Source organism: Saimiri boliviensis, chromosome 9, assembly GCF_048565385.1.
Source record: "Saimiri boliviensis isolate mSaiBol1 chromosome 9, mSaiBol1.pri, whole genome shotgun sequence".
Classification (NCBI taxonomy): domain Eukaryota; kingdom Metazoa; phylum Chordata; class Mammalia; order Primates; family Cebidae; genus Saimiri; species Saimiri boliviensis.
The window spans coordinates 40,845,183-40,863,687 of record NC_133457.1 but is presented as its reverse complement, the minus strand read 5'-3'; the positions used below and the strand labels follow the sequence as shown (position 1 = coordinate 40,863,687).

At 41.6% G+C, this 18,505-nt stretch overlaps 1 protein-coding gene across 13 annotated transcripts in view; it reads right to left on the bottom strand.

Moving 5' to 3' along the window:
- Positions 1-18,505, bottom strand: part of RARB (retinoic acid receptor beta) — a 1,029,560-nt gene that overhangs the window by 127,392 nt on the left and 883,663 nt on the right. For all 13 annotated transcript variants that reach the window (XM_074405735.1, XM_074405733.1, XM_074405734.1 and 10 more), the window contains one exon: positions 12,410-12,558. In XM_074405735.1, coding sequence (XP_074261836.1) covers positions 12,410-12,558 — 149 coding nt within the window. The remainder of the gene's footprint in view (positions 1-12,409; positions 12,559-18,505) is intronic.

Genomic DNA, 18,505 nt, shown 5'->3' with positions numbered 1-18,505 from the left:
TACTGTATATATATGCCTTCTCGTACATTTTGACACCAGTGAAAAGGAAGCAGGCACCCTGGCAGACGGGCCACCTTGACTGTACTGACAAGTCTGGTGACAAGCTCTATAAAAACAGTTCTATCTTGTACATTTTTACAGCCTGCACTTTGCTGCTTTTGAAATAAAACAAAACCAACTCCAGCAAAAATGCCCCAGGCAATAGTGCTGGCCACAGAACTGGTGCCAGAAATCCGGGCAGGACGGTACTAGCAAAGGAATGTCATCTTTTCAATATGGAACAAGAAACAAGGCTCTAATGGGGCCGGCCTGCCAGAACCCCAGCTTTTCCCCTTCACCCCAGACAATGCTAGCTTTGTACAGGCAGAGATGCACACAGATTTTTATTCCTCTCTTTTTTTTTTTTCAGGGATGAGTTCTCGGGTCCATGAAACAAAATTTTCCCTTCTGATGTTGCTTATCCATACGACACATTTAGTTTTCATTTCTGAGGTGGAAAAGTACTGAATAACAGCAACAACAGAAAGACATAGTTCATAGAAGACCCAAGAGAAATTCTAATTCCAAAGAAACTATTATGGTAGGAGTTAGTGACAAGAAAACATTTAGAGGGATGTGTGGTTTTCATGACATGAGCATTGTGTTGTGCTGGTTTGACTGTTGTGCTTAAGGACACATATTTGATGCAACATGAGAACAGAAAACAACTGTTTCATCTGGTGTTCCATGGAGTGATCCATTTCCAGAGCTAGAGGAAGAACCGGCTTTGCAGATCCTAATGGGAGACATATGTCAGTCTCCAGCAGTGTGCTTTTCAAAGGGGTTTTCTGGAGTTGTTTTGTCTACGTGTGATTTTTGCCTTGTGTGATGACACTGGAATCTAACCCCTGATAAAGATCTACCTCTATGGGGTAAAGCCGTCCCAGTTTCTCAAAATGCCAAAACTGAATGAACTAGGAATATGGGGATGCTCAGAATCACAGGCTTTGAAAAGATGGTTTGATAAGTTTCGGGGAAACTTAAAGAAATGTGTCTAAGGAGGTTCCCACAGTAACCACTTCAGTAACAGATTATAAATCAAAGCCACAGATGGTATGATCTGGTCTCATAAATTCCTAGTTTCCTCATCTGTGAAATGAGGGAGGAAACAATTGATTCCACATACTTCTCTATCATGAGGATCAAATAAAAAAAATGCTATGGCAGAAACTGTTAGCTCTTCACCAAATCCACAATTTCTTTCCATAAAAGTAGGTCTGTACCTGAGCACATGGCTAGACTACATCTCCCAGTTGACCCTGCAGTTGGTTTTGGTCACGTGTCCCATTCTAGCCAATGAGGAATGCCATTCCTGGCCCTGGCTTTTAAGAAGCAGGTGTGCTGCCTCCCCCAAGCTCTTTCCATTTCAGTAGCTAGATGATGATGCTAAGAACCTAAGAGGATGACAAGCTGCAGCAATGGAGCAAGTCCTAATCACTGTGTGGAAGAAAGAAGGCTGTCAATCAGGAACTGATGTGAGAAAGAAATTATATAGCAAACATCGTACCTTTTGGGGTTTATTTTTACTTCAGCTAAGCCTGGCTTAACTTAATTCCACGTATGAAAATTAGAAACGTTAAGGCTATAGGAATGTAAGATATAAGACAGTTTTATTACACACAGGTATGCGGGTGGAGAGAGAGGCAACCATGTAGACTGGGAAGACGAAGGGCTCTGAGCCCTGCCCTGACAAAGAGAAGGGGGAGGAAGCTGATGAAACAGGAGAACCTTCCCAGACAATTTCATTTCATATCACCTCTCTACAGGTGTCCACCCGGGAGAAAGAAATATGGAAAACTCTCCATTTAACTTTTCTAGTAAAAGGTGGAGAAAGAAAGAGGATAATTGCAATAATAGCAGACCTTCAGTTTGTTTGTTATAGCAAAAACAGCAAATGAAAGTGTTCTAGGTATTTTCAAACAGCAAACAAGCACAGTAAGCATTTAAACAAGCATTCCTGAATGTTTAACCATTAAAAATGTTATAAGCCCCTTAAAACCACCAAATTAAATAAACTATTTTTACCACGCCAACACAAGGGGAAAAAAACCACACAGCATTGCAGGCTAATTCAGAATTCACCCCCACCCCCCAACTTCCTGTTTATTCATATACCAAAAGGAAAAAAAAAAAAAGACGGATTTTTCTGCTTTTTCAATCCAAACTGAGTTCTCAATTTGTTAGAAGAACTGTTTTCTCCTTCTGTTGGAATTATTACTAGGAAAAGCTATAGTGTCATTTCAGCTGTCCTGAGGTTCCTCGATATGGAGGTAGATTCTCAAAGTTGAGATTTTTTCTTGTCTTGAAAGCACTCATAGCCTTCAGTACTCTTCCATTTCAGTGTATCATGCCAGCCACTAGTTCCTATGAGTTTGCCTAAAGATCTTATCAGAGAGAACCCCTCTTTTGCAATTAAGGTTAACTGAGGTAGAAGGTAGAAATTACTAAGAAATGAGCTAGACTTCAGTAACCAAAGACCTTGTCCCGTTTATTTAATTCCATGAATGTTTACATGAATGTATCATCCCAAGCCCTATGTAATTGGATGTAATTCATTAAATGAGATAAAATGTGTGAAATTATTAATATACTATTGCATTATTATACAATTAGATCTAATTTTTATACCTTATTTATAACTACATTAATTATTGTATAATTAGATATAACTTATAAAAGCACATATACATTAATGTCCTACTAGGTGCCTCCCTAGCACTGTGCAAAGCACTAGTAATAAGGCTGTGACAAGAGAGACCTGCCCAGCCCTCCTGGAGTTTATAGCTGACATTAAACTAATGACTTGGTAAAAATGACTTAATTTCAATTGTGTTAAGTGCTACAAAGAAGAACAGCAAATGTAAAAGAGAGGGACCTAACCTGGGGGTTCCAGAGGAAGCGTCTCTGAGGAAATGTTATTTAATGAGTCCTTTTGAATGTCTTTAGTATCCTATAGATCCCTAGTTGTTCACAGAGGGTTATACAAAATAAATGTTAACAGAATGCTAACGTTTCCATTTTTTCCGTGTAACTCTACATAGTCAATTTTATTCTGAGTCCTCTTGCCTTCCAGCCCCATCTTCCACTTTTGCCTGGAACACTCCTCTCCCCTCCCTCATCTGAAAAACTTTTACATGTCTATAAAATCAGATCTTTTATAAAAACCTTCCATGAATGTGTCAGAGGAATCCGAGGCTCCTCCTCTGTGCCCATCAACCCCTTAGCTGCAACTGTCACAGCTCATGGCACAGTGTTTTCTTGCCCATTCATTCATCCATCCAACAAATATTTACCATTTATCTGTCATCGAGGAGCTTCGCTTTAAATTGCATTTTAAAACTATTTTGTTACTTTCTTGCTCTCAGCCTTAAAATGTACTTTAAAACTTTTTGTTTCTCTCCCTTCCCACCAGACACTCTCTTGCACTACTAGCTTATCTAATTAGGCACTTACTTAGAAGTTCCAGGAGCTAATTTTAAAACAAACCAGGTATGGAGACCCAGTTGTGAAACTTCAGACTACCTCAACCGGGGCATTGCTGAAAATGACGACAGCCTGCACTCCAGGTGGACGATGACTCGAGACGAGCTCCAGAACAAAGCACTCAGACCGTGCACCCCACACCACTCCCCCATGCCCCCCGTTCCACGTTCCCCTTTTTAAGACCCTCACCACAACCTAAAGTTTGGATTTTTTTTTTTTTTTTTTTGAGACAAGAATCTCGCTCCGCTGCCCAGGCTGGAGTGCAGTGGCACAATCTCAGCTCAATGCAACCTCCACCTCACAGATTCAAGCAATTCTCCCACCTCGGCCTCCCAAGTAGCTGGGATTAGAGGTGCGCACCACCACACCCGGCTAATTTTTGTATTTTTAGTAGAGACAGAGTTTCGCCATGTTGGCCAGGCTGGTCTCAAACTCCTGACCTCAGGTGATCCGCCCTCCTCAGCCTCCCAAAGCTCCGGGATTACAGGCGTGAGCCACCGCCCCCGGCCTTGGAATGGTCTTTTAAAGGCTTGAGCCTGGTCATGCCCCAAAGGCCAGAATTTAAAGCAAGTTACTGTGCTTTCACCACACCTCGCTCCTCCTGTTTTCTGCCTCTAAGCGGCTAGCAGCTGGACTTGAGCCACTGACATCCCTATTATTGGACAGGCACGGTTCTGTGTATTTTTTAGGCTTTGGGATACAGCATTGGAAAGAAAATACACACAAGACTTTCATTTCTATATCCTGGAGCCTCTCTCATGGAGGGTACTTAATAAATGTCTGATGAATGAATGAGGAAACCCATAAATCCTCTATTGCTGGCAGATTATAACAACAGGGAACAGAGAGCTGCTCTTTGGGGCGATGAGGAAACCTACTCTGTGTGATCCAATATAGTAATGAACTTTATGGCAGGCTTCATAATTCATTGTAGGTATCACATGTGGCACACAGAGTGTCCTGCTTTTGTTACTGTCTTAGGTTTTTGTTCTTGGGGATCAATACTGCAGCAAACCCCTAAAACAGAAGGATCAGGGTGAGGAAAGCTAAAAATATTCTGCAAAGAGAGCAAAATGTTCATGTTTATCCACTCCAACTAAAAACAACAATGTGGTTTTAAACAGTCCTGGTCAAATAAAATCATTAAGCTCATTTAAAGTATTTAATAGAAGTTCTAAAATTAAGTGCAGACATCCATCTTCCTGATTGCAAAACTTTCTGAGACTGAACATTCTGCTCACTGTCTGCCAGGAAAACCCAGCCCCAGCAGCCGGACGCTGTCATGGAGATGAGGGCCTCCCTCTCTTCAGAGGCTGGCAAAACAAAGGCAGATGAGAAAAATGGACAAAATTAGCCCTGAGGGACTGAGGGCGCTAGTGGAGTTAAAACTCTTAAAAGACTGCTTTAAATAGAAGGCTACCAATGTGACCTTCAGCAAGCATTTCCTCTGCGCCCTTGTGGAGAAGACACGCCATCACGGCTGCTCCAGGCCTCGCCCCGGGACCTTCTGCAGGACAGGCTGGACTATGATCCCCTCAAAGGCTGGCTTAGGGATGGGAAGTTTCCACCCATCGAAGGCGAAATGTAGAGAACAAGGACAAAGCTGCATCTGGGAACATGCTCACGAGTGGGTTCTGCCTGCTAACTGTCCCTTCTTGGGAAAGACTGTCTTGGACACACTTCCTTTTTACATTTTTTGTTGCAGAGATGTCATTTCTCTTATGAAATGATCAAGACAATTTATTTGTAAAAAATATGACCCTGGGCTGGATCACACCTGTAATCCTAGCACTTTGAGAGGCCAAGGCGGATGGATCACCTGAGGTCAGGTGTTCAAAACCGGCCTGGCGAAAATGGTAAAATCCTGTCTCTACTAAAAATACCAAAAAAAAAAAAAAAAAAAAAGCCGGGTATGGTGGTGTGCGCCTGTAATCCTAGCTACTACTCAGGAGGCTGAGGCAGGAGAATTGCTTGAACCTGGGAGGCAGAGGTTGCAGTGAGCCAAGATGGCACCTCTGCCCCGCAGCCTGGGCACCAAGAGTGAAACTTCAACTCAAAATAAATAAAACAATCAAACAAATAAATAAAAAAAATATGCTCCTATTTGTGTTAAATTTGGTGGCCTCACTTTAGACTCAAACACAGTACTGCATCAGACCTTCTCAGCGCAGCTGAAGCAGTGGGATGGTGGGGTTTTTTTTTGTTTTGTTTTGTTTCGTTTTGTTTTTAACAAGGAAAGGATTTGAATCCCAGCTCTAGCAAAGGCTAACTGTGTGTCCCTGGCCAAGTTCCCTAACTACTTGGACCCTCTGTTACCTCATCTATAAAATGTAGGTCCTGGAGTCTACCTTGCAAAGCTGTTGTGAGAATCAACTGCACTATGGGCAAGGGAGCCCAAATGCCTGCTGCACAGAAGGCACCCAACAAGGGTAGTTTTCTTCTTCTCCTACTCCACACTTGGACATGCAGACATTGGAGACCTCCCACTCCATGTAAGCCAGCCCTCACAAGAAATCAGTGTCATTACTGGGTTTGCTGCCTTTATGTCTGTATTTGGCATGGGACTGGGTTCACACTGGTGGATTTTCTTTCCTTTTGCAGATAGGCTAAGGCTCAGAGAAGTCAATGGACATAGCCAGGAGAAGTCGAAATGGTCCCAGAATCCTAGTGTTTGATTTCTGACCTAAAATACTTTCCCTCTATGACTCACACAGCTGGTTCTTTCTCGGCCATGGGATCCCACCTGACCCCCATCACATCAGGCCCTCTTGATCCCTATGAAATAGAATACTCCCAAATTATTCTTTATCAGACCATTCCGTTTGTCTTCCAACATTGAATTGTTTATCACCTGTCCCTTGTGTGAAACACTCAATTTCATGAGGAACTTTGTCATGTTCACTGTTGTATCTCTAGCACCCAGCACAGGGCCTGAAACTTAGCAGGTGTTCAACAGATACATGCTTAAGGATGACTGATCAGAGAATGCAGTTGTCAGAAGAAACTTGCCCATAAAACTAGGGAATAATAGAAGACAGCATGCAATTCAAACACAAGCTCTGGGAGGCTCTCCCTTTTGCAAGGTGACTTTGGCACTTCTCCCCTTCAGAGGGGAAGTCTATTTCTTCATCCACAAAATCCATGCATAGTCATTTAATTTGTTTGTCCAAGGGGATATTAGCAAATGTGATGCAAGCAGAGGTTGAAAAGTGTTTGTTAACAATGATTGTATTCTCTTACTGATGGGAACCCATCCACCATGTGAAGAAACCTAGGCTAGGCTAAAGGTGAGCAACAGCACGGGGAGAGGATCTGGTCATCCTGCCAAGGCCCCAGACATGTGAGTGAGGCCATCCTGGACCACCTGGCCCAAGCCAAGTCAGCCAAGACAGGAAGACCTGTCCAGAATTATGAAATAAATGTCTGTTATTTTAAGACATTACGCATTTGAGTGACTTGTTAATAACGGATTAACAAGAAAAAGCTAACTGATATAACAGCATAGAATATGTTCCAGAAACCTCTCCAAGGAAGGATGCCAGATATTTCTGGAAGAAGCTCAATTATACAGATATTGCTAATTTCTCTGACTTTGGATGACGAGAAAGTGGGAGTTGAGTGTGACGGGCAGGATACAGGAATGACCAGACATGCCTTAAAGCTTCTAAGCCAGGTGTCCCCAAACTTTTTACACAGGGGGCCAGTTCACTGTCCCTCAGACCGTTGGAGGGCCGCCACATACTGTGCTCCTCTCAATGACCACCAATGAAAGAGGTGCCCCTTCCTGAAGTGCGGGGGGTGGGGGGAGCAGATAAATGGCCTCAGGGGGCCGCATGCGGCCCGCGGGCCATAGTTTGGGGACGCCTGTTAAGCCATGGAGCCGTGGGCAGGTGGACATGATCTCTTTTTAGCAGTGGGGAAGAGGGGCAGCAGTCCCAGGCCACAGCCCACCAAAACCAGCTGGCTTGCTACTTCTGGCATGAAAGCCTTGGGACACCACCTTCTGAGTTTTAGAAATTGTGAGAAGAAAAACATCATCAAGAGCCAAATCTGGTCCATTGCTTTTGTAAATAAAGTTTGACTGAGATATAGCCGTTCTCTATTTTTTTGTACATACTATCTACAGTGCCTTTCATGCTACAACGACAGAGTTGAATAATGGCAGCAAAGACCACGTAGCCCTCAAAGCCTGAAATATTTACTATCTGGCTCTTTGCAGAAACAATTTGCTAAATCCTGTGCTAGGGTAATCCAGGGAGGCTCCATGGAATAGCTGGGTCTTAACTTGAGCCTTGAAGAAAACAGGCAGTGGTATTTCAGTACAAAAGAATGCAGAATTACAGAAAGAACACTACAAGAAGAGTACTAAGATTATAACTGATGTTACATCACTGTGTGCAAAAGTCATTACAATAACTTAATGATAAACAATAACTAAGTATGTATGTGCTACTTAGTACCTATCACTTACTATATGCTAGGTACTATTCTACATGCTCTATGCAGAGGAAAAACATTTTATCCTCACAGCAATACCAAGAGGTAGGTAATATCACCCCCATTTTTCCAGAGGAGAAAAGAGAGAGTTGCACCAAGCTAGTAAGTAGTCTAGCTAGAATTCAAATCCCAGCATTCTGACTCCAGACTTCACCTTCTTCAAAAGCTATAAAAATGGAAATGTAAAATGTAATTAAGGCCAAAATTTTTGCATTCAATTTTAGTTAGGAGCAGTAAGACTGTTTTCTAAAGATATTATTTTATTTTATTTTGTCCTATTATTTTCTTTTTAATACTGTGTTATTATTTTATACTGTGAAACCTTCTTGGCTAACCACACTGCACATTCATTCTGTGTACTCTTTGTCCCCTACAAAAAAACTGCCAGTGCTCAGCTGGAAACTCCCTAAACGGGGCATCCCTGCAGTGTGTCTGGTGATTATGTTGCCATGGTAATGCTGTGTCAATACAACAGCCACTGACCAACCATTCCCAGAGATGGACCACAACCCATTTGTTAAATTCTGATCGCCATCATATGGTTGCAGCAGAGGCTGAGACTGTCACCCAGTCCCTCGGAAGACGGAAAGTTCTCTTCCCCAAATAACAGTCAATTAGGCCATCCTGGTTATGACAGACAGAAGCCACTGTGGGCATTACTTCTTAAAGATATACCAGGCTCTGTTTGGGAACCCTACTTTAGAGCAGAGGTTCACAGTTCATAGCAGGAAATTTTGATTTCCTGGTCTATCCTGAAGATATACCAGGCTCTGTTTAGGAGTCCTACTTTAGAGCAGAGGTTCTCAGCTCACAGTAGTGAACTCCAATTTCCACACAAAGCTTGGGTCAGTTTCTACAGGTCAACCAGGGGCCTATGGAGCAGCTGCTGGTATCCTAACATGACATCACACACAGGGCCCATGGTAAATATCAAATTAAACAGAGGAAGAATTCAAGAAGAAAAGTTGCTTCTGGATTCATTACCTTATTATAACACAAGGGAGAGGTTCCTAATACTTTCCTAAAGGGTTAACTTTTCACGGGATACTAGATAATTCAGACACCTTTTCTAGGGGGCATTTTGGCCATCTGCTTCAAAAGCCTTAAAAATATACAAAGCCATTGATCAAGAAATTCCACTTATACTAATTTATTCTAAGGAAATTTTCAGAGATATACCTAAAGGGTATACGTTAAAGTGTTGTTTATAATTGAAAAAACTGTGAGCACCTTAACTGTATAACAGGGGATTAGTTAAATAAATTATGACATAACCATAAACTGCTATATTAATTGCATAACCATAAAACCTATGCAGTTGCTTAAATTTGGGTCAGAAAAGATTATTAAATTTAAAGATTAACTGAAAACCAGTGTACAACACACAATTCCGTTTTTGTGAAACAATGACAACATGCATATACTTATACAAAAGCTGAGATTCACAGGGGTTTTCTCCCAGGGTAGAATCATGGTTGTTTTTGTTTTCTATTGTTTATGCAATACATTTGCAAGCCTAAATATAGACCAACTCTTTCTCAATGACCAGGGAGAAAAGCAATCCATCCACAATACAGAAATTATCAAATTCAACTGGCGGCTGAACTCATCTGACCTTATTTGGTTTATAACTCTGTTAAAAAGGTACACCATAATACGACTGTATCATTTAACAGAGTTTCATTTAACTGAGTTTATCAAAGTTGTTCGTGCTGGGATGGGTTTTGTTTTTGTTGGGGTTTTTCCTAAAAAGAGTCAGAATACCAAACGAAGGTCAGAGAACTCACTGCCTATGAGCTGATTAAAACAGTTTGTTCTGTACGGATCGTGAAACAGCTTCATATGCAGTGCCGGGTGTGTGCCACAGAGACATGCTGGATAAGGATAAGAGCAGGTAAGCAGAGTCACAGCGTATCTCATTCAGATTTCTGGATGTGAGATTACTTAACATTATTTCAGAAATAAAGAAGTATCTTTTCATTTACTTTTCAAATAAACATTAGAAAATGATTTATTTATGTATTGCACAACAAGTGGACAAAATGAGCTTGCTATTCCAATGAAAACTTTCCAAATCTCAGGACAAATTTACGTAGGTTCAGCTAGGGGTTACCAATAATAAAGCAATAATTGAATGAACAAATGTCTCGCATTTTAGCCACCTGCCAACTGGTTGCCCATATAACTTTCCTGACTACCATGTCAGAATCTACCAGAGAAAAGAGAATTGCCATAAAATAGCACAATCCCTGAGGCAGAGAAATGTTCCAAAGCCTTACATTCCCAAGACTGGCCTTACCTTATTTACGATATTAATAAACCATAATGTTTACTTAAATGATTTGAAAAGAAGGGAAAATTCACAAAATGACTTTGAGGGGTTGAGTCACCTTTATTCATCTGTTCAATCTTTAATCACCCACTATATCCAGACTGTGTATGACATGCCTCCTTGGGTCCCCGTCCACCTTGTGTTCATAGGCAATCAGACGTGCAGTACAGTAGTCTGATTACAAAAATGACACCCATTCCCCCGGTCCCTCCATATCTATATCCCTATGACTTTGAAGCTCCACCCATTAAGAAGTTGAGTGGGGCTGGGCCAGGTGGCTCACACCTGTAATCCCAGCACTTTGGGAAGCAAGGTGGGAGGGTCACTTGAGCCCAGGAATTCCAGACCAGCCTGGGCAACACAGTGAGACCCTCTACTCTATAAAAAAGATTTTGAAGTTAACAGATGAGTTTTATTTTATTTAAAAGAAAAACAAAAAGTTGCGTTTATGTTCCAACCTACTGAGTCTAGGCTGACCTTACGACTTGCTTTGGCTAATAGTGTGGCAGACGTCGTACTGACATGCTTCTTAGCCTAAGCCTCTGGAGACCTTATGTGCTTTTGTTCTCTCTTCTGGAACCCTGCCTCTGCGAACAAGCCAGGGCCAGCCTGATGGGAATGAGGGATCACACAGAAGAGAGCTGAGTCTCCCCAGCCCACAGTCAGCACCCCTAGAAGCAGAGCCAACTAGCTACCCTGCAGCTGTCCAGAGATACATGGTGGAGCCCCGCCAAGTCCAGATAAACCATGCAGATGAGTCTGGCTGAAACTGCTGACCCACAGAATCGCAGGCTAAATAAAGAATAGTTGTCTTAAGCCATTAAGTTTTAGGATGGTTTGTTATCCAACAGTGGCTAACCAATATATATGGTGAAGTGCTAACTCTGATAAGCCAAATATAAAATGCCATGGAGTACCCGTAACATTATTCCAACATGTTAACAATTACAAATGAATCATGCAATTTAGATGTATAAACAACAGATCTAAACAACCATCCAGAGAGGACTTAAAGAAGTTATATATCTAGGGAAGGGCTAGCTCAAGACAGCCATAGTTCCTTTGAGAAATTTTTTATGGATGAGTTAGTTGTATTTGCTATGAAGTCATTGCTTCTTTTCTCTCTTGAAAAACATAAGAAGCTCTTTCACTCAATTAAGACTGTTGGACTTGATAACAATTGTTTCGCTTGATTCAAAGCAGCCATATACTACTCTCTGACACATGTTCAGCCTCCAGTATTCTGTAGGCAGGAATTTTAAATCCAGCTCCCCTGAATTTATGACATACATACAGTAGCAAGTCCCTACAGGCTGAAAATCAAGCTGTAATTCAAAGGCCACAGGGCTGAGGAAATAGCTAGGAGATAAATCCCAATTTCAACTGTGGATTCCCTGCAAGTTGATTCAGTGGACTGTCAGTCATATTAAAAATAAAATCAAACTACAGACACCAGATGGCATGTTCTAAAGAGAAACCGGATGCTTTTCAAGATTCTTCCAACCCTGGTTTTTTTGTTAAGACATAGTCTCGCTCTGTTGCCCAGGCTGGAGTGCAGCGGTGTGATCTCAGCTCACTGCAACCTCTGTCTCCCAGGTTCAAGAGATTCTCGTGCCTCAGCCTCCTGAGTAGCTGGGACTAGAGGTACCTGCCACCACACCTGGCTAATTTTTGTATTTTTAGAAGAGATGACGTTTTGCCATGTTGGTCAGGCTGGCCTCAAACTCCTAATCTCAAGTGATCCACCTGCCTTGGCTTCCCAAAGTGCTGGGATTATAGGCGTGAGCCATTGGGCCTGGCCTAACCAGTTCTTATGATCGAAAAATAATTGTTATGTGGGGGTATTTTAAGGGCCTTAGAACCTTTAGCCCTAATCAGTCATTTGCAGAAGTTTCTGAATTATAAACTAAAGATACATAAGGGAGTAATAAAACCCATCGAATATAAGATAATTCACCACACTGATTGGAAGTGATGTTACACATCCAGTCCATTTTCGGAGCTGCGTAGGCACACGGAGAATGAGACTTCAGTGGGCACGGAGATGTGAGTACTCACCTTACATCCCTCACAGGCACTGACACCATAGTGGTACCCTGATGATTTGTCCTGGCAGACGAAGCAGGGTTTGTACACTCGAGGGGGAGGAAGTGGAGATGGAGGGCTTGGGACGAGTTCCTCAGAGCTGGTGCTCTGTGTTTCAATCGCTACATTGGAGACGGGACAGAGGGAAAAAGAAGAGAAAATGCATTTTAGTGCATTACTTTTTTCAACAGTGAATTCATATTCTTCTGCCCCAAATTCAGCAAGGATGAGCCACTAAGAACAGCTATCACTGTAGGCCCAGCAGTGGTGATACTGACATTGACGTGGTGCTCTACAGTTTACAGAGCCCTCTCATACAACTCTCACTTGTAGTTCACACTTCCCACGGCACTGTGAGGGCCGTGGATTTTATCAACTTTACCCACAACAGAAACAGAAACTCAGAGGAAGGGACTTCTCTAAGACCAACAGGGCAGTGGTAGAGCCAAGACACAAAGTCAGATATTCACACGACAAACCCCAGTAGCTTCTGATTCATGTGGAGTCTCAAATGACTTGACCCTGCCGCTCACTTAACGAAAAGCACATTTCCTTTGGGCTGGGTGCAGTGGCTCATGCCTGTAATCCTGGCACTTTGGGAGGCCAAGGAAGGCAGATCACCTGAGGTCAGGAGTTTGAGACCAGCCTGGCCAACGTGGTGAAACCTCGTCTCTATTAAAAACACAAAAATTAGCTGGTTGTAGTGGTGGGTGCCTACAATCCCAGCCACTTGGCAGGCTGAGGCAGGAGAACTGCTTGAACCCAGGAGGCAGAGGTTGCTGTGAGCCAAAGTCCTGCCACTGAACTCCAGCCTGGGCAGCACAGTAAGACTCTGTCTCAAAAATAAATAAATAAAAATATAAAAAGTTTCCTTTGGACAAATGAAGAAAATGCCCAAATCAGTCATTCAACCAAGTATATGGGGAGAGTCTTTAGCATGATGCAGGCATAACTGACCTGCATTAATAACAATATGGGCGGCCAGGCAAGGTGACTCACACCTGTAATCCCAGCACTTTGGGAGGCCGAGGTGGGCAGATCACTTGAGGTCGGGAGTTCCAGACCAGCCTGACCAACATGGAAAAATCCCACCTCTACTGAAAATACAAAATTAGCCGGGTGTGGTGGTACATGTCTGTAATCTCAGCTACTCAGGGGGCTGAGGCAGGAGAATCTCTTGAACCTGGGAGGCAGAGGTTACGGTGAGCTGAGATCGTGCCATTGCACACCAGCCTGGGCAACAAGAGTGAAATTCCATCTCAAAAAAAAAAAAAAAATTGACAATATGGGTAAGACCCTTGCTACTCAAAGAAGGCTCCTTGGACCAACATGCATCAGCATCATTTAAGATCTTAATAGAAAACATAGTTTCAGGCCCCAGCTAAGGCCTGTGGAATCTTAATCTGCATTTTGACAAAATCCGCAGATGACTAAATGTGCAATTAATGTTTGAGAGGCAGTAGGTTAAACCTAATGATGACACAGAGCGGTGCGATTCACTTCTAAGTCATGTTACTCTTTATTCTAGATCTAAAAATACACAATCCTCCATCCCATTATCTAAACACCCAAATTCCATGGGAAATGGGAGTTCACAAAACGTAAGAATGGAGTGTTCTCCTACCCCTATTCTCCAGGGTTGTACTCAGACTCAAAGCAAAACTAGTTCTACTTCTATCACAAGTAAAAAATGCTCAGAAAGATGGAAATCAGCAAGGGGAATTCAAAGTGGTTAAAGAATGTTCCAGAATCTTCTAGCCTTCAAATTGCTTTTTAAATAAATATACAGTATTTTTCCCAGAATATAAAGTTTCCAGTTGACCTACTGCATATAATCTCCCAGAGTAGGTATTCCACTGACTGCGTTATCCTGCAGGCAAGTGTTCAGCAAGTCAGGTAGACTCTACCCACTAAACTCATTGTTAATCTGTCCCCGTATCGCTATCCTCCTACCACACCATGCTAGTAACCCACCATCGCCTCGCACAACTGCTGCAATAGCTTCTTCGTTGGTCTCTTTATGCCCCTTCCTCCTACCTAGGGTCTCTTCTTCAAACAAGTAGTCAACATAGTTTTTCAAATGTTAAAAGCTAACTCTTTCACTGGCCTATCTAAAGCCCTCCAATAGTCATTAGACTAAAGTCAAACTCCTTTTTATGTTCCACAAGGCTTCTCGTCACATGACCTTTTAGCAGCATCACTGCCTTCAGTGAGTCCCCTAATGTATTGAGTTTCTACGTAATTGGCATCTATTCTGTCTTTTGAATAGGCCAAGCTCTCCCACCAACTGATAACTACTGCAATAACCATCTGTCCTTTCTGGAAATTCTTACACCTTCAAATATCGGGTTGTTTTTCACTTAGATCTCAAAGCAAATGTTACTTTCTCAGAGGTGACTTCTCTCATTAAAATACCCCTCCCCACTCCTGGTCACTCTGTCTTACTATTTAATTTCTATAAAATCCTGCATTCAAATTTCAGATGTTTGTGTACAATTTTATATTCTACATCTGCCCCCCACCCCCCATACTCTGAATACTGAGTTTCCTAAGGCAAAGAAACTCAACCTGCACTGCATACACCGGTGTTCCAGGACTAGAAGCGGTCCTGGCACGTAGCAGATAATCAATAAGTATTTGTTGAATCAGTGCATGAACCTTTTCTTTTTCCTTTTTCTTCCTCATTCTGAGCACTAAGTGCCCCTCTAAGTTGTTAAATGACAAAATTAGAAATCAAATAGCTCTCTTATACTCATTTGCTTCCTTAAAAAAGTAATTCATTAGCCCTTTGGAACAGAATCAGCTATAATTATAGTATTTTCATAATTCAGAAGAATCTTGGAATGAATTCATTACAGTAGTGCAGGTCCTAGTATATAAATCTATTAAAGCCTTTACTGGTTAGAACAGAGGTATCTGGGATGAAGATATCAATCTTGAGTACATTATTCCTGGCAAACAGGAAGCCCTTACTTTGGCTAAGTTGGCACAGTGGTAGCAACTGTTTTATAGAAGGGTTGGCATCTGAGATGTCACTAAAGCTTATCAGCTATCAAGCTGTAAATGCAAAAGCATTTCTCACACTGAGCTAATCAGCTTCACTGAAAGCAAATTAACAAGAAAACACTACTTGTTAAAATTGCAAAACAACTATCACTCTGTTAAAAATCTAAGAAAAAATATACACACAATCTTTTCACTCAGAAAAACCGTCTGTGTACAACCCTCCAAATTTTTTTTTCTATGCACCTAAATGGTTCAGGTTTGTCTACTAATGTGGAATTATACTGAGACTGTTTGGGACTTTGTTTAACCCATGATGTCATCAATTTATTTCCTTGTCACCAAGTATTTTTCACAGAAAACATTCCATTCTGATGAACATCTTTGTAGCTAATCTCAGCACATCTTTATTTCCTTCGAATAAATTACTGAAGTATATCAGTCCAAAAGTCATTATTGTAAAAATATTTATTTTTATTTTTTACACATTAAGATTCTGAAAAAATATTTTGTTTTTAATGCATGTTGATAGAATGACTTCTAGAAAGGCTGTGTGGATTTACACTGCTAATATCAACATATGTGAGCTCTTCCCCAGATGCCTCTCAAGCCTTTTGGAGTGGTTTGCATGCTTCTGCTTCCATCCATGTGCTTCAACAACTGGCAGAGCCAGGTCATCACCACTCTGATCAATCTCACACTGAGTTCTTCACAGAAGGGTGTGTATGGCGGGGGTGGGTGTTTTAAGGTCTTACTCGCTCATGTAGAACAGCTAATCTGGCTTGTCTAGGAAAGTTGTAAATAGAAATCTGGTAGGGCTGAAATCAGCTGTCAGAGTTATGCCCTGAATTTCAAAAGTGGGTAGTAATTTCCATAAATATGCCACTTCAAACACATGCAGTGACAGGAGTCCAGCATTTTATCTTCTCAAAGAAAGGAAACAAAACTGTGCATAATTTGATACCCAAGAAACTTGGGGCAAAGCACACAAGAAACGGGAAGTCTACTGGATGTTAAAGATCCCAAAACATTTTACAAAGATTGGATCTTATCCTAAAGGTAAGAGTCATTCATAACGAATGAATGAATCCAGAAGGCTTTTCCTGAACGGTTGCCATGAATGAAAATGTTCTATTGTAAGTAATCAATAGTGAGAGCCCCGGACTTTTATTAAGGCTGTGATGATTTCGCCAGCAATTCTAAGAACTTTCTCATAGGAGTACAATAGATTCTCAGACTGTTCATGTGTTCAATCATTTGTTTGGCTGAGTGACGTAACATACCAGGCGGTGTGTTTTATGCTATGGATGGACACCGATAGTATATAATTCCTTGTCCTTGACAAATACGGCCTAGCAGAGAATAAACCAACAATGATAATACAGTGGGTTCCAAACTTGGCTACACATTAGAACCAGCTGGGAAGCTTTTAAACATTCTAATGACCAAGTTGTATCCCAGATCTATTATGCCAGAATGTCTGGGAATGAAGCTAGGAATTACGATATTTTTTTTTTAAATTCCCTTTTAGCGGACTGTAAGATTTCAAAACAGCAAAAATAAATAAAAATAAACGGTATTCCCAGGCAAATCCAAATGGAAATAGCTTGAGAACTACTGACAGAATGACAGAAAGAAGTGTAAGCCTTATTTTATCCAGGAGAAATCAAGGGAGCCTTCCAAGAGGAAGTGATCGGGCTATGTTTTTGAAGGATAAATTGGTTTCTCTATTGTTTTTATAATTTGAATCCTACAAATGCCATAAAGGAACATAATTTGAAAATTACAAATGCCACAAAAACAGAAAGTGTTTTGTGTGATCAAAAAAAAAAAATCTTTAGAAAAATTTTCCCACTGGTAATAAGAAATTAAATATTTGACTATATATATAGTCAAATATCACCCTCAAAATTGCCAGTCAGTGGTCTTATTTCCTCTGTGTGGCCTATAACAGTGAGAACAATGCAAGGTAAAAAAGAAAAGAAAAATTTCAGTAGTACAGTCCTTCAGCTCATCGGAGCTAGCCTCAGGCAAACATGCCAAGGCAAGTCTTAGAATTACAACCAGGATATGGCATCAATATCAAAAATGTGTACTTTAATGCAATCTCTTGCCTTCTTGGTAAGGTAGCAAAAACATACTTCGGCAAAGTTGATTAGACCTTCTTTTCCTTTTTGCCTTCCTCCATCCCCCAAAAAAGTCAGTGGGAAATAAGCATGGGAACAGCCCATGGCCTTCCTTTTACCAGCCGTTTTTGGTATTTAAGGTAGACAGAGGGCTCAGTCATTGATCTGTTCACTGTCATCCCGCTTAAATCAATAATCTATTAGTCCCTTTAAATTAGAGTTAGATTCATCAAATGCCCTTGAGAGGCCTCAAACATTTGTTCCTTATTCCAGGCAAGCACAATCAGTCTATGGAATGATAAAATTTTTGCTCGAAAACTCTGCCGGCTCAGCAGACAATGTGTTCTGTATTAGCTCATTCAGCGATCTCAGGCAAGCCAAAAAAGCAGTTTTTACACTTCCCAGGGGGAAAAAGGAGGATTGTGTCATTCAATAAAACAACTACACCGCAGCCATCCTGATGTGATCTCAGTTTGGAGAAGCAGTCTTTGAGGAACCATTTGGATCTGCTTTTTGTCTCCTGCTTTTATTTATTTCCTTGCTTACTTATTGACTTATTCAGTTCTGTTTGCTGACTGAATGCCCAACAAGCAGCAGCCTCCAATGTGGCATCCAAATTGCCAACCAGATGGGCTGCCCTGCTTCGTCAGGGAATGGGCAAGTCAGAGGAACTGCAGCTAGTCGGGTGTGATGGATGCGTGGCTCAGTGGGTCCCCGCCCAGAGCACAGTCAGCACCAGTGATGCTGAGAGGGCTGCACACACCAGCGGAGACGGTAAACCTCAGGGAAGACGAAAATGAACCAAACCTGCAGCCTTGGAAGCTTCTAGCCCATTTTAGACCTCTCCAGCCCCACAACATACAGATGACTATCACTAAGGAAAACAAAGCTAGAATCCCCTTCCTTGTATAATAAAGTAGTGATGGGACTCATTTGCCTT